The 23936-nt window shown below is 52.9% G+C and overlaps 1 protein-coding gene across 1 annotated transcript; it reads right to left on the bottom strand.

Moving 5' to 3' along the window:
* Positions 1 to 1083: 1083 nt before the first annotated feature.
* TBC1D22B (TBC1 domain family member 22B) lies at positions 1084 to 19373 on the bottom strand. The gene is made up of 13 exons (XM_032132895.1): positions 19257 to 19373; positions 15347 to 15403; positions 14093 to 14409; positions 13059 to 13238; positions 12491 to 12561; positions 11964 to 12092; positions 11491 to 11556; positions 10487 to 10601; positions 3716 to 3822; positions 3293 to 3368; positions 2884 to 3011; positions 2563 to 2658; positions 1084 to 2135 (listed from the first exon to the last, which is right to left on the bottom strand). The coding sequence occupies exons 1-13, from the start codon at positions 19310 to 19312 to the stop codon at positions 2007 to 2009; spliced, it is 1527 nt and encodes a 508-aa protein (XP_031988786.1). The 5' UTR covers positions 19313 to 19373; the 3' UTR covers positions 1084 to 2006.
* Between the last annotated feature and the right edge of the window lie 4563 nt (positions 19374 to 23936).

Here is a 23936-nt window from a genome sequence, read left to right as displayed (position 1 = left end):
GCTTTTAATCATCCCAGTGGTCCCAGGTGCAGGTGGGAAGAGCAATGACAGGGACGTGACACAGGGAGGGGTTTCTTGTCCGGCCTCCACTGTGTCCCAGGGGTGAGGCTGTTCCCCGTGCCGTGGGTGACACAACTGGGTGCTGCATGGAGAGGTCCCACCTTGTGCTGGTTTTGTTTGTTGGGTTTTTTTGTTTGTTTAGAGTTTTTTTTAATTATTTCTTTTTTTAATTGATGTTAAACTAAGGACCACGAGGTCTGTCTCTCAGAAAGACAGCAAAAGTCCAAATGCCTGAGAAAAACAACTCCACCTTAGGAAAGAGATTTCTTGAGATACTGTTTGGAGTTTTATTGGCAACAAGGTTCTGCCTGTCACATGCTCGGCCCCGGCCTCACTGCCTGCTGTGTTCTCCCCACTGCCAACAGAAAGGGAAAGGGGAAGAGACTGGGAGCCTCCAGCCCCTGCCAGGAAAGCCCTGGTGGCCCAGCAGGAGTGTTGGGAGAAACCCAGGGTGGCCCAGATTCCCTCATACTCTCCCAAATCCAGCCCTTGGCCCACACCAGGTGTTCTGCCCACGGAAGGAAAGGGCCCATGAAAACACCCACAGCTGGTTTGAGTTCACAGCACCCACGGCAGGGCCAGCCAGGGCCTGGCCACAGGGATGCTGTGGGGGACAGCTCCAGGGAGCTGCACTGCCTGCTGGGGACAGCCACTCCTGGATGCAGGATTGTTCCTCCCCGGAGTGCTGCCGGCAGTCCCGGCACAGCCCCGCCCTGCAGGGCCCGGGGAGGCACCTGCCAGCACTGCAGACCCTGTCTCCAACAACAGGCTCTCCTCTGCTTCCACTGGGAGCTCCCATCTCCACTGCCCAAACCCTTCCTGCAAGGGATGCCTTGAGATGTGTTTCTGTCACACCTCGGGCAGAGCCAACACTGCAAGAACATGTCGGGGCAGAAATACCTGCAGCTCTGGAAAACCCCCCACCTCCAGAGGGGGTCAAAACCCTACAACACCACAGCCAGGCATCCTTCTTGGGTGTGGAGAGGATGGGGAGAACAAGGGGTTCATGTTATAAATATAAAATCTGCTACAAAGAGAAGACATATATTGTACATCTTTGACCCATATACACAAGAACACAATATACACAGAACGCCTCGGAGGAGCGGGGACGCTGTCAGGAGGTTTTGAGAGATGTTGCTCCCCTACCAACACCCCCTCCGTGCCTTCCCCACACGCTGGATGGGGCTGTACTCACAGAACATCAGTCACCAAAAGTTCCACCAAGCTGGCACGTGTCATTCCAAGTGTGTGTGGATGGAGTGGAAGTGGCCCCCGTGGTGCCTGCCCCGCTGCCCTGGGGGAGAGGTAGGCGAAGAGGATGGAGAGAAGGAGGGAGGGCAGGCACGAGGGACTCTCTTGTGAACCCACAAAGTGCTTGGGGGGTCTCTGGACCCTCGGAGCGAAGGTAGGCCCTGAGAGAAACTTCTTGCCCTGCCACCCTCGTGGGGAAGGATTCTGCGGCCAGGCAGGTCTCTGATAAGGCATTTTCATCTGGGAGTTGGCGCAAACAGTGTCAGAAGAGAGGAAGGAGCAGATGGGGCAGCGCACGTGGTGCAGGTCAACAGGAGGCAGCGAAGCCAAAGTGGTCCCAGCCAGACAAGCCCAGGACTGGGAGTGCAGAGGACAGGAGGGCTTCGTCTCTGGCTCAGTTTGTCTGTAAAGCTTCTCCCATGTTCTCCTTCAGCCCCTTGAAGCCTCCCTTCCTGGTGTGAGCCATCAGCACGGAGTGAAATACTGAGAGTCGTCAAAATGGCACATCCAGGCGCATGGAGTGGCAGACAGGCACACGTTCAGAGTTAAGACAAGAGTCCAGGTGAGCTTTGTACAGCAAGGAGCAGCTCCTGGCTGGAGTGTCCGAGGATTTGGGATGACAAAAATGCCACAGTGATCAGATCGGGCGAGGACAAGGGGTGGGCATGGGAGAGAGGAGCCAGTCTGGGCACCTATCGGCGGTAATGGTTTGGGGCATCTGCAAACATGTACTTGAGTCTGTAGGCTTCAGCCAGCAGCAGCCCAATCTCTTCGTTACCCCAGTGTATCGTGGGCAGGTTTTGGAGCAACATCAAAAGGCCCTGGAAGAGGGGAAGATGTTTAGAGAGGGTGAAGGCAGAGCACAGATCCAGTGCAGGCTTGGGGCCAGCCTGACCAGTGGCAGCAGCACTCAGTAACACAGGTCTGAAAGGCTCATTAAGATGTGCTTGTGTCTAGATCTGAACCAGTGAAGCACCCCAAGCCCCTTGAAATAAAGGATGCTATTCCAGGGTTACAGCTGGACACAGGAGGGCAAACACTGTGATCAGAGCTGGAATGGGATGTTTGAACCCTCCAACAGCTCAGTTCTCTGTCATCACCAAGGCAAGTTACTTCTAGGCAAAGCTCCTGAGACCAGATGTTCTTGGGGCCAGCTCTGACAGTTGTCTGTGTCCACACTGGGCTCCCAACCAGAGCAATTCCCTCCCCTCCACACCCAGGGAATCACCCCCAACTTCAGGCTCTTACTTGGAAGTCTTCCTCATCCAGGATCTCTTTCCGCCACTTTATCAAGAAGGCAGCGCAGACGTACAGGTGGAAATGGGAGAATCCTTCTGGCTCTGACTGTGGACAGCAAAACTCTGAGTGAGCTCCTGCAGCTCAGCTGGAGAACAACTTCCCCAGACACAGATGTCCTACTGGGTCACCCATCACCCAGCTGGCTGTAAACATCCTGGGGCCACACTGCTTTGTGCCCCTCAGCTGGTGCCAGGAAACCTCTGTCCCCTTGGGGACAGGGACACAAGTGACAGTGACAAGCCAGGCAGGGGGTCAGTGGAGCCTGCATACCTGGTAGGTGTCCCAGAGGCGGATGGTGCAGCGGAGGGGCAGCTCCCTCATGAGCAGGTTGTTCATCCAGCGAAAGGCAAACTGCAGGTACTCGACCTCGTACTTCCTAAAGTGATTATGTACCTGCTCTGAAACAGCACATTTCACTTACACACCTGGGGCTCACAGTGCCCCAGCTCCAGCACACTGCTCACAGCACAGTGGCTTTCACACACTTTCAGGCTGAGACCTTTTTGTCCTGAATTCCTCCTCTCCTCACCCTGTGCTGTCACCAGGAGGTTTCTGGCTGACCCTGCCCTGCCCTGGTTCCATGAGTGTTGTAAGAAGTGTCTACCCCTGCCCCGAGAGTTCTCACGAAGGAGTCCTCCCTCTGTTGTGCCAAACCTGACCAGATTCCTGTGTCACCTACCATCGATCCTGCTGACCAGCTCCTCCAGGGCTTTGACTTTCTTCTGGATCCCCGGCTGTGCAAAGGTGTAGTTGTCCTGTGGGGAGAGGCCCTGAGTCAGAAGCAGCAGCTTTAACAACAGCTAGAAATGATCAAACCCAGATCAGCAGTTGGACAGGGAGATGAGATTATCATGAGCCAAGGAGACAGAGCTCTTGGGAACCAGGATCATCTGCCTGCTGTGCATTCCCTGGTCAGGACAGGGCCATCTGGACAGCCACAGCACCCATCTCCCCAGGAGTTCACTAACACATTCAGCTCAGGGAAGGAGCAAAATCTCCCTAATGCTGGAGCATGCAGAATACTCACCCAGACAGGGAGAGGAGACAACCACACTGCTCCCCCAGCAAGGGCAAAGAAACTCCCGTGGCCCCAGAGGCTCACCTGTATCCCATCCAGCAGCTTGCTCATGCACCAAAAGCTGTCGGCTTCGATGCTCCGTAAAACATCCTGGGACAGGTTTGTCACGTCAAAGTTTTCCACATCCTCCTCTGCAAAAGGGAGAGGGAAGAGCATCAGGGAGATGGGGGACACCAGGGACATGGGACAAACCCAGGGGCTTTATCAGGCCAAAGCTTTGCAAGAGGCACTGCAAGACTCCCTGTGTGTTAGGGGTGTGCCTGGCACAGTCACAGCACCCGTGCACTCACCTACTCCTCCAACTCAGCTGAAGAACCCCAAAAGACTCGCTGGCCATGCCCTGAACCCAGTCCAGCTCCCCAGGGAACCACAGGAGGGATCCCACAGTACTTTTGTCATCCTTCTGGGACAAGGGCTGTGCAGGGACAAAGCTCTGGCACATTGGAACCCCTTGGCACACCTGCCGTGGGGGACAGCAGGTCTCTGCCAGCTGGGAGCACCACAGGGAGAACTGGGAAAGGGGAAACCTTCACTGCAGCCAGAAACCAGAGAAGGAAACTCGCTTGGGGCAGCACAAGGGAGCTGCCAGTTGCCACTCCCAGCTGGATTCTTCACCAAAGCACAACAGAGGCACCCAGCCTGGAGGCTGCCAGCTTTGAGGACCCAGGAGAAAGAACTGCCAAAGCTTCAGGAACCTCTGTAGGGAGAGCAGGACCCTCAGGCATAGCTGCAAGGACCCAGAAGCATGCAAAGATCTTCCTGGGCAGCAAAAAGGCACTGAGTTGAATCCAGCACAGGGCCAGCTGGGCCACGTGGCACAGAGAAGACTCAGCTTTGTGGGGTTTCTCCCTCTCCTGGAGCCTGGCTGGCAGGAGAGCTCCAGCAAACAGAAGCTGCCCCATGCATGGCAGAGCCTCGGTGTGGGGGAAGCAGAGATTTGTGCAAGTTTGTTTTTTAAAACCCAAGGGGAGTCTGACAGTGCAAGGGTCAGTGGCAGCTCTGTCCCCAAAGGATTCTCAGAGAGTGAAAAAGGCTCCTTGCTTTTAGATGGGCTTGTGAACCCCCAGGGAGTGTAAGGGAGAGATGCCTCGAGGAGGCAATGACAGTGGTGCTGGCTGAGTTTGGAGCAGAATCGTCTGCTCCAAGCCAGGCTCACCTTAACCTGGTGGCTGGAGAGGGAAACAGGCATGGGAAAGCAGTGGGACCGAGGTGGGGAGACAGTCAGGAGACACAGGTCTGGGCCCTCCTGGCTTGACTGACCCAGCAGTTCCCTCCCTCTTCTCCATGAGAAGAGAGCACCCACCACGCTGCTGTCACACCACTGAATCAGATCAACAAACAACAGGGCTCAACTGCTCCTGTTCCAAGTTCAGAGGCTCAGAAATCCTTGGGAAAAAACAAGAGAAGGAGAAGATGGGGCTCGGGGCTGGAGCCAGGCCACCCTCTTGGCTCAGATACACTGCAGGGCACTGCCACAGGCTGGTGAAAACCAACACCAACAGGTCCTGCCTGAAGGAGGAAGGGCAGGACAGTCAGCGACTCCAGCACTGCTCCCACCTCTGCTTCTCCTCTGGGGCAGAGCTCAGCTCCAGAGCAAACTGCCACCAGGAGCTCTAGGGACAAACAAGAGCTGGTCAAGCACTAATCTCACTATCTTCTACTGCAGAAAGAGCAGCAACGCTGTTTTCCAGCTGCACATCATCATCACCATCCAAAACTGTCACTCTTCTGCTGCCTTCTCTATAGACACTCTCAAAGGGTCCAGGCAGGGAGACAGGCAAGCAGAATCTGTTTAGTGTCCATCTCCTTCCCGAGGTCTCACAGAGAGGAAGGTGGATGGGCAGGCAAAGGAGCAGGACACGTGGACACCCAGGACTGGTGGCAGAGGCAGGCTCAGCCCTGAGGGAATGATCCTGTGCAAAGACCTGCCCATGGATGGAGGACCACGATGGAGAAGGAGACATGGTGACCTGCCCAGGTGATGGGGAACACCCTGCTCCTTGCACCAGCATGGGGACAGGAGGAGCAGCTCTGCCAGCACCCCCTTGTTAAAGCAGAACAGTGGCAGGAGATCCCCAGCAGGAGGCAACACACACTGCAAGAGGCTGTGAACCGAACCCCAGGTCTCTGGAGTGTGGCTCAGCACAAAGATCTGCTTAGCAGCAGCACTAAAGAGGCCTCATGGAAAGGAGATACCAACATACGGCTGTGACAGGGACTGAAAGGAAGCCACTGGCTTGGTGACAGCCACCTACAGCAGTGCCACACGGAGCCCAGGGACAACAAGAGCTCAACAAAAGCAAAGTTCTGTGGGTGACGTTTCAAAAGGGCTCAAGGAGGACACAGGAGAAGGGAAAGACCAGAGAAGCCAGGGCTCTGTGCACCCACATCCCTGCTTTCCATAGGGAGGCTTTAATGACTCCCCATATTCTGGGGAGCAGAGGGGGCTCAGGGCAGGACTGGACAGCTGGAGGAGAGTTAAGCCCAGCCTCAGCTCACAAATTCCCACAGCTCTGGGCAAGTCTGCACTGCATGCAGTGAGCCCCAGGCCCAGGACAAAACTGGAGGTCAGGAGAGGCTGATGAGTGGTGACACAAGTGTCCCCATTCCCATCACCCAAGTTTCTGCTCCTACGTGCAGGGAAAGAGTGTCTTCATTGGACTGCGATTAGGATTTAGTGACAAAGCCAGTTAGAGGCAAACAAGATCAATATTCCCATGGCACTGCTCCCCTCTACAGCCCTGGTGTGGTGCCAGACAGGTCCCAAAGCTGGGACAACCTCTTATGCAAGGCCTGGAATCAGGGATGGAAGTGGTGTCACACAGGCAGAGAGCACTGGGAGAGGCTGCAGGGCCAGCACTGACACAACCTGGGGATGCTGAACTCACTTGAGCTTTGTCACTGCCATCCTAAATCCAAACGCAAGCCCTGAGAGCTGGGAGTGACTCAGCAGAGGGGCTGCAGGACCTGAGCTGGGAGGGACTGAAACCTCAGTGCCTGTGCTTGTTATGCCCTCTCTGATCACCTGGAAAAATGGGGGTATGGTTTCCTCCAGGAGGTGCTGAGATGTCATTCCTGCCCCAATTCCTCAGCTGCCAGAACATCTCTCTACATCCCCATCCTCCCCAGAGGTCCTGGGAGCTTGTGCCCATCCAGAAGGCACCACCAACAAGCTCAGCTGCTCCTGCACCTTCAACACCTCCCTCAAGCTCTTCCTCAGCAGCACCTGCAGCAGAAGCCATCAGTCAGGAGGAAGAATCACTCCAGCTTTGGATTGCTCAGTGGCAGGGGCCCAAAGCTTCCGTGCTTGCTGCCAAGTAGCTGAGGCAGTGGTGTCCATGCAGGAGGCAGGGAGAGCATCACAAGAGGTGAGCCAGCTTGCCATGTTGGGGGAAAGGAGAAAACACAGCAGTTAAACCTATCCCACCTGCCAAGGGTGCACTGCAGTCTGCCCACCACCTGCAAGAAGCAGGAGGTTTGGATCCAGACTGGGTGGATGCAAGTGTGGGAAAAGCAACTGGTCCCAACTGGCAGAAGGGGTCAGGGGAGTTCAGATAAGGACTGGAAAACTCTGGGGATGAGCTTCTCCCTGCCTCAGCCTAGCTGGTGTTTTCTGAAGCTGGTCAAAGGAGCGCACACACCCGGGATTCAAGGCATTGCTCAGAAGGAAGAGGCAAACAGTGTCAGTGGGATGCCTTCAGGCAGGCTCGGGAGATGCAGGTTAATAAAGGGGTCATCCAGGCCCCAGAGCATCCAGGGCAGCTAGAAGAAACAGAAGAAACAGCTTCCTGTGGATGTTTTCCCCTCAGTTCCCCTCCTTCAGGACCTGGAGAGGCCCACATCCTTCCAGCACCTTCCATGGCGATGATGGAAAGGCATCAAGACAAAGGCACTGCAGTGTGGCCGAACTGCTCTCACCACTGCCCAAGCCAGCTGTATTTAATGCCTCTGCACACAAGGGCTGGAGTTTGTTGGGTAACTGCTGACTGTTCCATTGTTTGTGTCAACTTCAAACAAAGGAAGCTGCTGAACTGTTCCCTGGAAGTGACTGATAAGCTACAAACCATTCCCTGCCTAAACCACACTCCTTTTCCCCATTCCCATTTTCCCTTTCCAGCCCTTGCAGGAGATGCCAGACAAGCCCAGTGAAGGATGTTTCAGGCCTTGGGTTGATAAAATGTAGAGTGCAGACATTATCAACCAGACACATTAATCAGCTGCTGAGCTCCAAGGAGAGATTTTAACTGATCTGCAGAAAAGAGGATTTGTTGTCTGCAAATGCAATACCTGCCCAAATCACGGGATGATGGATCAGAAGCCTACAATGAACTTGGCCGTGGGGACCAGCCTGTGAGACTGCTTCATGAGAAGCCCCTGGATTGGACAGTAGAAGATCAGGGTGTCATCCTGGCCTTGTGTTTCACAGCTAAACAACATCACCAACTTGTGATCTCCCACCTCTGGCTGTCAGCTCTGAGTCACATGGGCACCCCACGATCCCCAGAGAGCTGCAGTGGTCCTGGCTGTGGGGGACAGCCCTTCAGAAGCTCTGATGCAAACATCCCAGGGGACATGGTGGGCAGCCAAGCAGAGGAGCCAGCTGGCAGCACAGTGGGTTCCTTCGAGGACCTTGTGGTCAACAAAACACCTGCTCTGAAAGGAGAGCAGGAGCAGCAAACCCAAGAGATTTGAGGATGGAGCCAGGGCTGGTGCCAACTTCCCAGAGCAAGGGAAAATGCAAGGGGAAATTTTCCAGGCCAGTTGTACACCCACCTGTGAGCATGGGAATACCTGCAGGTGACACACAGCTGTGTGAGCCCTCAGTGGCTCTGTGGGCAGGGGGTGCCTGAGCCATACAGGCTGTTCCCTTTCCCAAGGAAGATACAGCTGAAAAAATACAGGGAGAATTTCCCTTGAGCAAGAGACTTCCCACAGAAAGGTGAGCTGTCCCTTGGTACGTGCTGCACAAGGATTACCAAACTGTGCAAGGCCTCTCCGGCTGCAAGAACTTGGGTGCAGCACAGACTGAGCTGATCCAGGCTCCAAGGATCCTGAAAATTAATGATCCAGCATGGAGAGCCCTCAGCCCTGCCCAGCTCCTCAGGGGCCTGACTGCAAAGGCAGCTGTAGAGAGGAGGCTCCAAACCAACTACTTAAATCCTGTTGCAGAGGGGTTACGAGGGACTGACCACTGCCAGCTCTTTCCCACGGACATTAAAGGCAATTATTGATTTGTCTTTTAATTCTGACTGCTACACCAGGGAGCAGGTAGGCACCACAACAGCTTGTGACCTAAAGGCTGGCTTTCAATCCCAGGCTCTGGAGACAAAAGGGTTGTTGTTGCTTGGCCAAATTCAGCTCAACTGGTCCTGCAGAGGAATTTTTCCCTCCAACCCAAGTTTCAGAGAGAGCTGGAAACAGGAAGGCCACATCCAGAGAGGAAGCTTCAATCAGGAGTGAAAACAGCCCTGAAGGATGGTGAGAAGTACAAACCCAGCACAGAGCCTGACAGGGCGAATGCAGCATGAACTCTGCTGCCACATGCAGGGAGAGCTGAGCCCTGGCACCCACCAGGGTACAGGACTGCAGAAGTCACACCACGTACCCACAGGCAGCTCTGATGCTTCACACCAGCTCCCTTCTTGCCTGGGTCACTCACTGAGCACAGCTCTACTTCTAACCCAATAAATCAATCCTGAGCAAGTGGCCTCTGCCAGGACTAAATGCCATGGATGCTGCTCAGGCCACAGGAGAAGCCTCTCACAGGGAACCTGCTCAGATCTGACCTGCTCTTCCCACAGAAGGGAATTCACTCCAGCTGCCATCAGAGACACATTTGGTGCTTTCTCCTTCAGGCTGTGAGGAGCAACAGCACTGCCCAGGGATCAACCCTGAGCACACTGGCTGTCTCAGTGGTACGCAAGGTGGCTCAGCTCTTCACAAGGCCCTCAGCAGAGGTAGATCAGCACTAGTTTACAAAGCCTCAGCTTGATAGTGGAAGGCTTTCACTCAGTTCAACACTTCAACTTTTGGATAAAACCTTAAAAATATTTATTCAACAGGATTTCTGTCACTAATACAGTCTTATAAATTCGTTTTTCCTTCTATTTACAGTGAAAACTAAGAGCCTTTAAACATAGGGATTATGACATCCCAGCATTAATGTCAACTCCAAAACACAGCTAGAGCCAGAGAAAGAATAAAAGCATGATGGGTGGAAAGGACTTGATCTCCAGGTAAAAGCAAGCGGCTGACAAGAAATCCAGAAGCAGCAGGGAGAAGTCAGTTTGCTTTCTGAAACTCTCAGTTTGAGAAACACACCTGTACTAGCAGCAATGGAGAGAATCTGTATTTAAATAGTTTATTTCACATTCTTGGCAGGGTCTCTTTATATTTCACTTATTCCTCCTACAGCAGGAACTGTCTCCCAAGTCCAAGCTTTGAGAGCAAGACCCTCCTCCCAACTCCACATATCAGGGCTTTGCCTGAACTCCCTCAGTGCCTAAAAGATCCCATTGCCCTCCAAGCTGAGAGGTTGTTAAGTACACTGAAATGCAAACCCACCCTTAGCACTTAACCTTCTGTGGGGCTCGGCAAGATTATGAAACTGAAGTCAATTCAGTCAGGGAGCAGAAATACAGCAAGAGGTCAAAATACAACTCCAGCCTGGCCCAGGCACTCTGAAGGAGGAGTACATCATCCCCTTCTCCAGCAAAGCAAGTTTTCCTCATGCCAGCATTTCACACATTTCAAACCCCGTGGTCAGGAGTGCTTGGAGCAGCAAGTGTCACTTACCAACGTGCTCAGAGAGGAACACGACAAAGAACGGGGTGACCAGGTCATTGATGCCCTGCACATAGCCGCTGGCTGGGTGGCGAATGGCCCAGATAAACAGGATTCTCTCAAAAATCTAAGGAAGAATGAGGGAAAGCAGGTACCTGCATTAGCCATGCACAAAGGGAAGGCAGAAAAGCATAACTGCTAAGCTCAGGGAGTGCAGACCATGCACTGGCAGGCTTTTCTGTAGCAGTAAGGTAATGTTAGAAGCATGAAAGTCCTAGGAGAAACTCCTGTGTGATCCACAGATCCCACACACAGGCCAGCCCACTCTTCAGACAACACAGTCCAGGCTCCTCATCAAAACCTCTGCCTGAAGAAAGGCAGACCCAACTTTTCAAGACCCAGATAGCTTAATATCCACAGGACAGGGCTGTCTCTTGGCAGAGGAGCGTCCTTGGCTGAACATCAGGTGTGAAGATGAGGTATCAGCACAGTACTCCCAGAAAAACACAGATCAGGACAGTTCCCAACAGAGCAGCCTCCCTCACAACAACCAGCGTTCCCAGACTGCCCCAACCCCCTGGACACCATGCTCTGACACACCACAGACACCCACTGAGCTTGTTTCCAGAGAGGACAGGTGCCCACACCTCCTGGCCACCTCTCGAACCCATCCCTGCCCAGTCGCTCCCATAAAAAAGGTTTTGAAGCAAAACAGAACTACCCTGTGTTCTGGTTCAAATGCCTTCAATTTGTCTCAAAACAAAAGCTTCAGGTTTTTTACCAGCTCTTGGCTCCATCTTGCCAAAGAAGAGATCACCTCATAACCCCCAAGCTCCAAGTTTGATGTCTTCCAGAAACATGGGACAAGACCAGACAGTTCCAGGAGGTATTTGCATTGGGAGCTGTCAGGCAGGGAAGTTTCCTCACAAAGTTAACTCACTAGGAGCAGTGCTGGCCTCACTCCACACACACATCCCATGGCAAATGTAGGGCAGGAGCTTCACCCGCCCCCTTACCTCCTGGACGAGTGGCTGCTGGAAGAGGGGAATGAGTGGGTTGGTCCTTGGAATGTCAATGTGGATCTGGAAAAGAAGGTGGGTTACACACACCAGCTGTGCTTTCCAGGGACACAGTAACTCATCACAGGCTAACAGAGGGGAATCCACCATCAGTGTTCCCCCAGGCAAGAGCTGACAAGCACAGTGAGGGCTACCTATGACAACTGTACTGATAAAATAATGTACAGGTATCTGCAGTGTGCTCTGCTCACATGCAGGCAGGTAGTTCAGAGCTGAAATTTAGTATTAGATCAATTTAGGAAAAGCTTAAACTAACAAGGACAGAACCATGGTGCCTCTTCCCCAAAGAGAAGTCTCCTCCCAGCTGCAGCTAGAGCAAGTCCTGGCATGACGCTACCCACGGGGAGAAGCAGCAGCAAGAGAGAGGAAAGGGCTATACCCAAAGCAGAAAGGCAGAGGAGGGTTCCTACCTGTCTGTAGGTGTCCTGGTGGTGCTCCTCATTCCGGGAGTCGTAGTACTGCTGGATGAAGCCAAAGTACTCCTCCCTTTTCCGCTGCAGGGTCAGCTTCCGGCGCTCCGAGTTGGCAGGGAGATAGCCCTGAATTGGGAAAACTCAGCTCAGGGCAGACCCTCTTTCCTCATCAGCCCTTGAAATCCTGCCAGCTGTGCACCCAGAAACATCAGGCACACAACTCAGGAGCTGGGGAAAGAGCTTTCATGGAATTTGGCCTTCCCAGTCCCTGATCTTGGAGAAACCCAACTTCATCAGGTTCAGTTTCCCAAAAGAGCGTGAACCAGCCAGTCCCCACACCAGTCTGAGCTTTGAGCTCAAAGAGGATGCAGCAATGACACTCCCTGACCAAAAAACCCTACAGCTCACCTGTAAGCTGGGCACTGGGAACACACAAGCAAAGCTGGCTGTGGGACACATGGAGCACATGTCCCTGACGTGGCACAGTCCCCCCAGACTGCGGGGTCACAGCTCCCAGTACTTACTGAGAGCAGTCTCCACGTCACAGGCCGGACCTCTCTGGGCACACCAGGCCAGCTGCATTTTCTCAGCTCATCTGCAAACGGACAGTGGTGGCAATGGATTAGATCTTAGGCACATCCAGGCACCACTACACCTAGAAGGAGAGGAAAGCCCAGTCTGCTCCTGCAGGCTCTGGAGACAATGAGCCTCCAGGAAGGCTCCCACACTAGCAATGACTGGGGATGTGGGTCTACTGCAAGGAGAGTAGAGATGATTTCAGCCCAGCTTGGGCACAGAACTGGGAGCTGCAGGGTCACCAATGTGCCAGGACCTCAGTTCTCATGCAGAGCCCAACAGCCCCCAGTGATCCCAACCCCCATGTGAAAGATGGAGAATGATTAGGGACAGATAGGAAGTGGTTGGAGGACATCATCATCTGCCAACAGAGAGTTTGCAGATTCTTGCAAACATCCCACCTGGTACAACTGCAGGCAGTAATTTTTTCCACCCTGAAGCAGACCTGATGCAGGCAGCAGGCCCCCTCTGCCTTCCCCTGCCCACCCAGAAGCACCTTCATTCTGTGCCACTCACCCAGGTCGGTGTTGTGGCTGGAAAGGAGCTGCCGGAACTTCTCCAGGCGCGTTTTCTCCCTCACAGTCATGGGGGGAGCCCCAGAGGCATTTTGGTCAGAGATTCGAGCCACAAGTGGAATGACAGGCCGGAGGGGAAGGGACTGCTGCTTCTGCAGGGGACTCCGCACACAGGCCTCCTCTGCAAGGACCAGACGCTGCACTGAGCTGGGGAAGGAGGTTCCACCTCTCCAACCCCACCTCGCTCTTTCAGCCACTGTCAGACACTGCAGATTTCACCCTTCTGTTCCTCAGCACCACGGAACAGCATCACTGGCCCACTCCAATGGATCAGCAGTTCACAGGCATCTGTTGTAGCTCTTCCATCAGTTCCCCCCATTTCTGCCTCTCTTTCTTCCTCCTGCATCCAGACACCTGGCTGCAAGTGGATCAGACTTCCCTCTGCGCAGAGGAAGCCATGGGTAGGACACAAGAGACAAGGCAGAACTGACCTTCAGATCCCTCTGCTCTCCAGTGATCCAAACACCAATCAAGCTAATTGCTAGTGCAGAGAGAGGAGCTGGTGGGCTGCCAGTGCCACCTCCTGGGGTACTCTCACTGCACAGGCAGACAAGGCAGAGCGAGCAGGAGCTGCTGCTGCCAAATTCCCTGCCCAAGCTGTGTCAACAGGACCTCACCCAGACCTTTGCTAAACACAGCACACCAAGCCACAGAGGAAGCAGACAGTGAGCAAATCTCAGCAAGAACTTAACAGATCTCAAAACTGACTTAGCACCCAGAACATGGAATACTCTGGGACAGACAGACATGCCTGTATGCAGGATGTTGAGCAGCCGAGGGCACAAGCATTAAAGCCAGGCCTCTGAAAATGGCTCCTTGGAGTACAGGATACTAAAAGGAAGAAAAAGCCTCTCTTGTGCTTACGGGCTGTGTCACAGCCTCTTGCCCACACTATGAGTAGCAACAAGCAGTTGAATTCAGTGGCCAAGTAGGAAAGCACTGGAGCAGGAGGCTGCTCCTGAAGATGGCTCTTACCAGAGGTCCTGGAGAGCTGGGCCTCGCTGCTGGACTTGATGACCTTGCAGTTGGTGGGCAGGTCACCGAGGGCAGGCTGGCACCGCTCAGGCTTCACCCGTAGCTTGCTGTGGTTCTCCAAAACCTGCGCTGCCGTGGCCTTGGCCACTTTAGAGTTCAGAGTTTGCAAAGAAGATGAGGAGGAGGAGGAGAAGTCCTCATCTTCGTCATCCCCGATGTCCCAGGCATCGCTGGTACTGCGGGCAAACTCGTGGAAGCTGGAGGCCTTCTTGCTTTTCATGGGCAGCCCACTGGCCTTGGAGCGGTCCTTGATGAAGCTGCAAGCCAGAGAGGAACAGGATCAGAGCTGTGCTGTTGGATGAGTTCATTTTCTTTCCTTTCTCCACACCCTCACTCCAATCAGCCAATCCCTTTGTCCAGTTTCCCTGTTCCTCCTCCCAGACCTAAGGAATATGTTAAGTCTCTCTGGGCTGCCCACTGCCAGGAGTGGCTGTCACAGGCTGCTGTGACAGCAGTCACAGAAGCCACAGTGGCAGCACACAGCTGGAGAGGTGCCAGGCTTCTTGGCTCGGAAGGGCAAAGGGAAGACAGGTACAATTCCTCCAGCTCTGCCTTCCCCCACCCTACACAAAAAAGGTAGATTAACATCCAAAAATAGGTTTTGCAACCTGGAGAGAGGCATGTCAGAAGTCAGACACAGCAGGTCTCCCTCCATGGACACTCCCAAAACAGCTGCACTTGTTCCCAGCAGCCAGACCAGCCTGGGTCTTTCCTCAGGCACAGAAGGAATTTACTCTTAAGCTACAGGAGCCAAAGTCCACCACCTGAAGCAGGGAACTTTTACCACTACACAGCACGAGACAGGGACAAGGAGGCAGTTCAGATCCAGAATTCTGCCTTTTTCTGCCGTAGTTCTCCGGCCTTGTAGCTGCTGGGCAGCTTTACCTCCCTTTCCCTTAATTCCTCCAGCTCCAAAGAGGAGCTGAAGGATCAGACACCACTACTAAAAAAAAAAAAAAGTCTGTTTCCTTTGATGTGGGTGTTACTGAATGGATTTCTGGCCATAAAGGGCACCAGCAGATAAGCTCTCCCTGCAAGCTTTCGTAGAGCTCAAGGCAGCACCACATCCCACTGCTGTCCTTCTTTGTTGCAGTATCACAGTGCCAGGGATGCTGGAGATCTCCACCTACTGCAGAACTGAGCCCCGAACCTGCCAGGCCTTGTGGCCTGCATCTCCAGGAGACAAACACTTACTTTTTGGTGAGCCGGGAATCCAGTGGAGGATGCTGTGCTCCATAGACAGGTTGAATGCTGCAGGAAGGGGAAAAGAAAAAAAACCCAAGGTGCTATAAAAAGAGGTCCTACAAATAATCTCAGCCTAAACTTGGGTCACACTTCTTGCCTGCTATTGAGAGCTGAATGAAAGACCAAAAGCAGCTTTAAAAACCTTCTAACTTAAAAGCCTTAGATGCAAAATGACACATTCAGATGAAGACTTGTTCTCTGCAGCAGCAAAGAGAAACCTTCTTTAAACTCTTAGGCCCTGTCCCACCTGTGCTGGGATTTGAGATCTGCTCTTTTCTGCACCACCAGCTCACTCCAAGCAACCACGTGTCTCAATCTACCTGCTGCATACACTGAGTTCATTCTCTTTTCCAGCAAGGGGACCTCCAGTTTTGGGAGTTCACCCTTCCAGGCACTGTGGGACAGGGAAGGACTCCAGGCAGTGACACTGGGACTCCTCTGTAAATGTACTTTAGGGTTTGAACCCCATGCTGGCTCCAGGATCACAGCCAATGCCACGGAAAAGGAATGTCTGGTACAGTATGTGGTTTGACTCGGGTCCAAATCCTGGTTTAATCAACTACTTCCTATGTGGCCTGAAATGAGTCACCACATCTCAGTTCTTTCGGTTCCTTGGGACAAGGAGCCTGAGGGCTCCAGGCCCTACATGGGGAGCATCACCTCAGAGAGGAGCCACTAAAAACACACTCATCGCTGGTTTTGCAGAGTCTGGAGGTGAGACAGGGATCCTGAGTTATCACCTGCATTTGAGGAACTATTCACAGCCACCCCACCCTGGAAAACAACCTCTGGAAAACAAGTCCTGCAATGCCATGGCAGAGACAAAGGCCCATTCAGAGCTGGCACACAAGGAACAAGCTTCTCTTGGGTCAATAGAGCTGGCCTGGTTTCTAGGAGCTGCAGATGGTGCCCGGCAGTAAAACCAGCAGAGCCCAGCCATGGAGGAGAGGGATGGCAGCCTGGTGCAGCTGGAAAGCACGCTGGGAACAAGCTGAGGATGCAGAAGCAACAGGTCCAGCTGGCAGGGAAGAGATGCAGAGAGCCAGGGCAGAGGCTGGAAACAACCACAACACACAGAGATCCTGGTGGAGCAGCCCAACAAGGGGTGGGCTCACCACTGCAGTGGTTGTCCCTCGTGGCTGGAAGGGCTCACTGTGTTTATCCATCGAGGATTAAGCCTAGGACAGCGTGTGATGACTAATGAGTACCTGGAAGTCAGGGCAGCAATTAAGCAAAGGTACCTCCACGGGTGGACATAGCAAAGAGATGATGAGTAAGAAGAACAAGCCCTCCACATCAGCACTGCTTCCCAATGACTTGTGGCAGCTCCCTGCAGGACAGGAGCCAGCAGAGCCTCTCCCATACCCAGTACCAAACTCACACTGTCCCATGATAGCCAGCACAAAGCTGCTCCTTTTTGTCAGGGACCCACAGGCTGCCAGTGGGGAACTGCTTTGATCCACCTGTGAAGGCCTGGACTTCACAAGAGCAATGAAGTGTGTGTGTTAGAGAGAGGAGGGGATGTGGCAGCCAGTGCTGGGGGAGAAAACCCTTTCCTGGGGTTCTGAATCAATGTTTGATAAAATGGCAGAGGGTCCCACCTGTACACAGCTCTTTTTAAAGTCCTACAACCCAGACATTCCCAAACGAAGAATCTCAAGCTGATCTAAGCTGTGCTCCCAGCCTGACTGGACAAGTCCCCTGTTCTGTCCCAGTTTAAACTCTTTGGGACAGGCATTTCCTGTTACCTGGATGTTCAGTGTAGGGCACAAGGGGTGACCAATGGTGTGAGGTACAGTGTCTGTGCTCCCCGTGTGACACCTCACAGGATCATCACAGGGTATGGGTTATTGACACTGCAGCAGAGCGTAGCCATGAAACGTCACTGCCCCTCTGGACACTGAACATATTTATTTCCAGCAGGCTGTTTCTCCCCTTTTAAAATGGCATTTAAATAACCCCACCAGACCCTGGCTGCCCATCTCTCTGAAGAGCAGGGAATAAACAACACATTGCAGAGGACAACACACCAGAGCACTCTGTCAACACATCCCTAGAAAATTATCAGGCAGAAAACTCCCAGTGCAAAAAACCACAAGACAGCACTGGAAAAACAAAACACTGTTTACCAGTTCTAAACCTACACCAAAAATCCACCCTAAATCTACAGGGACCAAAAGGTAATAAACTTTATTAGCAAATAAAAGCTAATACAACTAAGTGACCAAGCACACAAAGTGTCATGGAAAAGGAAGCTAACACAGTATCCAAGTCCCTACAAAGCCTCCTTCTGCCAGATTGTCAGGGGAAAGAAAGGAGAGAGCCAAGAATCTGTACAGGAGGGTCTCTCAAAGCTCAGACAAAAAAGAAGAAAGGGGGGTTCATGTCTAGCGACCACGGATGCAGCACATCACACCTCCACCTTCTGAGTCAGGTTGCTGAAGACCTGTTGGTGACTGTCCCTGGAAACCACCAGCACACAGGAGGTAACAAGGCTCCTGGATCCAGGATATCTGCCAAGCAGGCAGTTAGGAGCAGGAGAGAACACTGCCAAAATCTTCATGATGCAGAGTATCACAGGCAGGACCGGCTGCCGGCCAGACCGGTTCACCTGGTTTGGGGTTTCCAAGGCAAAGCTCAAAAGTCACCAAATGCAGAAGAGAGGTGGTGTCCAAGACCACCAGCTGAGAGCACGGCTGAGACCTTCGCGTAAGGGACAGGAGCAGTTGGGAAATAACCCAGGGAAAGCACAGGATTTTCCTCCCACAGGAGCAGCAGAGGAGGAACAGAGAGCTCCTTGCTCTCCCTTTGCTTACTGCAGACATGGATTGTCCAGCCAACTGAAGGAGCTGCACAGTGACAAGCAGATGAGTGAAAGCACATTAGAAAGAGATATTTAACTGGCCCAGCAGGATTTAAAGCCAACTAAGCATTTCAGACTGCACCTGTACCCCAGGAGGCGAAGGGCAGGGTTCAGATAAGGCAAATGAGAGCAAAAGTAAGGAGCACAAGGCAGGAAAAACACTTGAGAGAGCCTCCCCAGAGAGGTGGATGCCCTCTTTCCATGTGAGCCTTGCTCCCAAGGCATTGTAGGGAGCCTCTCCTTCATTAATACCAGCCTCTTCTTCCTAAATACCATGTCCATCACACATTTCACTTGTTTCTCCCATCCCCGAGTGAGTAGAGATGCCTTGACAGGAAGCAGAACATCACAGCCAGAAGAACTGAGGCACAAGAGCTACAAACAGAGCCCTCACAGTCCCTCCTCTTGAGCAGAGGGGGACCAGGAGCGACATCCCACACCAGAGAGGATAATGGGGGGTTCCATGCATTATCAGGGACACCCCTGTGGGACAGAGCTGCTGCCACCCAAGGCGACACCTCTAAGGACTTCGGGAAAGGATGTTCTCTTCAGTATCTGTGGAAAAGAAGATAGTACAGCCCTGGCTCTGAGACTGCCCCAAAGAGGCCTCCAAGGCACCCTGATCCCTCCATCCTGCTCCCCATGGGGGGCACACAGGGGGTCCCCGCAGCCCCCACACAGCCTGCCTTGTCCTACAGATGAGGGAGCAGCTCTCACCCTACCCTTGACCCTTATACATGAAGCCTTCCACCAGCAAAATTCCCGTCCCATAGCCTGGCGTGGCCCTGGCATCCCCCCTATTCCAGGGAGGAACCCCGGGGCCCCCAACCAGCTTCTCAGCCCCGCAGCCAGGACAGATCCGCCTGGTATCCCTCGAGGGACCCTCAGCCCCAGAGCCAGGGTGGGTGACAGCCCCTTCCCCAGGCAGAGCGACGGCTCCAGCCCTCAGCCGGAGCGCCGGGGGCGCGGCCCTCGCACCCCTTCCCCGGGGCTCACCTGCCCGGCAGCTTGGCGCTCCGCTTCCAGAACTGCCTGCCGCTCTCGGCCGCCATGGCGGAGGGCGGGGCGGGCCCGGCGGGCCGGCCAGCCCGCGAGCGGGGAGCGGGGACCCCCGGCCGGCCGGCCCCCGGCGCGGCGCGGGGCGCGGAGCAAGGCGCGGCCCCCGCAGCCGCCTCACGGCCGCCCGCCCGCAGCCCGCGGCGCCGCCATCTTTGCTCCGGGCGGGCCCAGCGCCGCCATTGGCCGCTGCGCGCGAGGCGTCGCGGATCGGCCAATCGCAGGCGGGCACGGCCGTGGCGCGCGCGGGGGGCGGGGCCTGCTGCGCTGGAGGGGCGGGAGAGACCATGGGGGGGCGCGGGGGGGGGCGCGGGGCGGCACCACCCGGCTCCTGCCATGGGGGGCCAAATGGCATTTTCTGGGTTTTGGGGATTTCTGGTTTTCCAGGGAATTCGCGGCGCGGTTTCATCCCTGCCCTGGACCCCGCTCGCCTTTCGTGTGGCGTTTTAGATCCGGTGAAGTGGGTGCTTCAGTCTGATACGGGAGCTGTTTCTGTTCAGACTTTTAGAATTAAATAAATTAAATAAATTAAAAATTGCCTCCAGGCAGCATGGCATTTTCTGCACCAGACGCTATTATTTCTCTTCTTTTTATTTATAGTGCATAAAGCCCATAAACAGTGCTCCAGATTGGAGTAACACCTCTCATATTATTACTATTATTCTCCAGCCCACTTACTCCCATATGGAGCACTGAAAAATAATTAATAATGAGTAGTTATGCAAATATTCTATTGCATATGCAAATTAGGGCCCAAATTTTTTTCCACTGCCGCCCCATAACCAACACCAAACACCTGCAGCACAAAGAACTGCAAAAAAAGCAAAAATAAATGAAACACATACACACAAAAACAGCATAAAAAGGGTCAAAAACCAAACCACAGTAAAAAAACTAAAAAGCCGGCAACAGCTCCAGGACCATCGAGAATAAACCGGAAACAAAGAGTCCCAGCCTGGAACTGGCTCCTTCCACTTTTTAGGTATCTGTGGTCTGGGTGTCCATGGTCTATCAATCTCACTAATATCTACTTTCTATTCCTCTCTCTATTTATAGTTTCAGTGTCTGTTTTTTATTGTCTACTTTCTATCCAGTTTGATTTTCATCTTTCTAGCACCTCCTTCCAATTCTTTTCATTCATGTTTCTGGTATGTACATTTTATTACACTTTTTAATATCTTTCAATTCACCTTGCTGTTGATCTTTTCAAGTATCTACTTTCTACTCACCTTGATAATTACCTTTCTAGTCTAACTTGTTAGGGTTAGACTTAGGATTGGTATTAGGGTTAAGGTTAGGGTTGGGTTTAAGGGTTAGGGGTTAGGATTTATGATTTAGTCTTTGGTTTAAGGTTAGGGTTAGGGTTAGGTTTTAGGGTTAGGGATAGGTTTATGGTTAGTGGGTAGGGTTAGGTGATTTATGTTAGGCTTAGGTGCTAGAATATAAGGTTGGGGTAAGGGGAAGGGTTAGGATTTGAGTTAACTTTAGGTTTAGTGGTTATTGTTAGGATTAGGTTTAGGTTTACTGGCCGTTGTTTTCAATTGGAAGAAAACACCATTGACCCAGTGTCTTCGGAGCAGCTGTGGGATGACCCCTGGAAGGCCAAGTCCAGCCAGAGCCGTTGTTCCTGGCAGCTTTTTTCTGAGAGCAATCCTTGGACGTTGACAATTTTAGGAGTTGGAAACCAACATTTGTCCTAAAATTGCTCCCAGATAAAGGTTGCTGGGACTGCTGGGTGTGGCTGGCCCTGGCCTTTCCATGGTGGCCTCCGTGCTGCTCCCAAATCTCTGTGGTGCTGGGCTTTCCTTCCTGAGGAGAATAACCACCCTTCATGGCCAGGTGCCTGTGGCTGACGGTGAGATTCCACCCCTAAAATGGCAAACATCCCAGGATTTCTCCCAGACCAAGGCCACCAGGGCTGTCAGGTCTGGCTGGCCTTGGACTCCCTGGGCCGCCTCTCATCAGCACTGGAATCACTGGGGCTACCCTCTTCCCTTCCCATGGAAAGGGGCTGCCATTCTCCACAAGGACTGGGGCTGAAATTTCGATGCTCCCTCTGAAATTGAATACAGCCAAGGATGGCTCCCAGACAAAAGCTGTCCCTGGGCCACCTCTCATCTGCACCTGAAACACTGGGGACACATGTTCCTTCCCAATTAAGTGCAAATTTGGGTTTATTTTCTTCCTGGATTGGGACCATAGATTCCAAACCTAGGATTTACATGATACCTCCAAGACCACAGACAAACCAGAGCCATGGATTGAGAACCTGAAACTAATGAGTGATAATCCATGACCAGAAAGGCTAAACCAGAGACAAAGTCTCCAAAGGTTCAGCTGATGGCTGATTCCTCCAACCCCACAGAGATTAACCCATAACCACAGGGTCTGACCATGGCACTGACCCCTGCTAGCTCAGTTCCTGAGGCAATCCCTCGGCTGGAGGCTCAATACCAGAAACAGGAACTGCACATTTCGGTGGTGGGCATCTGAAAGAGTGCCATGGTTTTTTTCCACAGGAAGGACAGCAGCCATCCCCTGTCACAGGCTGCCAGGGGAGCTCAAGGCCAGCCAGACCTTTCTGTACTGATCCTTTCCGTGCCTGAAATGGAAAACTGCATTATTTGTGGCAAAACCAACAGCTCCAGAGCACTCCGGGGCCACACGGGCTCACTCATCCCTGTGCAGGTGTGACCCATCGCCTTCCCGTGTTTTCCTTCAGGCACAGCCCCCTGGAGCTGGCACGGCCGTGCTGCTGGGTCGGTGTCTCCATTCACCCCCAGGGAAACGTTCCTCCTTCTTTGCAGGTTTTTCCTGTACGAGCAGTGCCACCCTTTGGAGCAGGAGAGCAGGGGCAGCTCCCAGCTCTGCTCTCCGTGACAGGGACAGCATCCAGGGAAGGGCTGGAGCTGTGCCAGGGAGGTTTAGGTTGGGTATCAAGGAAAGGTTCTTCCCCCAGAGGGTGCTGGGCACTGCCCAGGCTCTCCAGAGAATGGGCACTGCCCCAGGGCTGCCAGAGCTCCAGGAGTGTTTGGACAGCGCTGCCAGGGATTGTTGGGGTGTCTGTGCAGGGCCAGGAGTTGGACTGGATGATCCTTTTTGGGTCCCTTCCAGCTCAGGATATTCCCTGATTCTCTGACTGTGGCAGCTCTGGGTGTGTTTGATGCTTCTGTGACGTGCACAGGGTGGGATTCTTGAGGCTGCCCTGTGAAGAGCCAGGAGCTGGACTTTGGTCCCTATGGATCTCTTCCCACTCAGGATACTCCATGATTCCATGAATGCTGATGGTGTTGCTGTGCCTTTTCTTGGCTCATCAAGGCTGGCCAGAGTGGGAAGCTGAGGGTGGGTGACTGAATCTTGGCCAGTGCATAGTGGAGCTCTCCCATGACAGCATCCTGCAGCTCATCAGGGACATGGGCACTGTGGTGAGCCTCACAGTGGTGGCTGGGGAAGGCAAGGAAGGTGCCACCACACTGCCAGAGTCTCACGTTTGTCACTGCTGACGTTTATTTGCTTCAATGGAGTATTTGATGATGTTCAAAATCAAAGAGAGTGAATCCCAGAATAACCTGAGCTGGGTGGCACCCACAGAGATCATCAGCTCCTGGTAGGTGAATGAGTTGGGAGCTCATTCCTCTGAAGAGCTGAAGGCAGGTGGGGCAGACAGAGGCACCTGCCAAGGGGGTTGTGCCCAAAAAGAAGATACAAGAATTAACAGCACGGTGTGAAATGAGGGAAATTCCCATGTGTGAGGGAGAGAAAGTGCTGCTGACATAGAAACAGGTTCTGTCCGGACCTTGTATCCTCCAGCCAGGGAGAAACAACCCCTCCTGAGTGGGCTGCAGCACCATGGGATGATGCTCAGTGAGAAAATCTTCTCAGGGCCTGGCTCTGGTGCTGCCGGAGCTGCCAGGGCTTTGTTCCCCATGGGGTCGGTGCTCCCTGGGTGCTCCTGCTCTCCAAACCTCCCCATTTAAACCCTGAGTTTTTCCTTTCTTCCCTGTCAAACACACAAATTGCCCAAAGCTGCATCCCTGGGATACAACAGAAACATCTTGTGGTTCTGTCTGCCAAAACTTCCCCTTGGAAAAGGGTCACAATTGTTTTTTGTGGGAAAAACCCTTGACAGTGTTTTCCTGCAAATCTTTCACCTGCAAACCCTGCTGTGTCACCTGAGCTGCAAAGTGAGAACTGGGGACTGCCCAGTCCCATCTTCAGCCTGGGATTGAAGGACAGCTCCCACACAGCCCTGTTGTGTTTCTAAACAAAAATGCAAACATGTAAAATCCAATAATTTGGAGAGAAAAGCTGTTTTCCAACCCTGCATTTTTCTGGATTGCTGCTTATGGGTTTAATTAAACTCTCGATAATTATTTTGTCAAAAAGTTGGCTTTTTTCACCTTTTAAATAATAAATACCTAAAGCCAGACTGTGACTAAAGCCAGCAGATGATTCTCTAATTTCACATTCATTTCAAATACTTAACATGCCATCTCAGCCTGCTACACAGAATTTCAAAGGCTTAACATTCCTTTTTGTTAATGCTTGAAGCAAAGAGAACTCGGTAAATTGTTATTTTTCTATTAAGATTTTTATTTTTATCAAATCTGATTCATTCCA

This window comes from Corvus moneduloides, chromosome 24 (assembly GCF_009650955.1).
Source record: "Corvus moneduloides isolate bCorMon1 chromosome 24, bCorMon1.pri, whole genome shotgun sequence".
NCBI lineage: Eukaryota > Metazoa > Chordata > Aves > Passeriformes > Corvidae > Corvus > Corvus moneduloides.
Note: the sequence above shows the minus strand (reverse complement) of the source record. Positions and strands in the feature narration are given on the sequence as shown.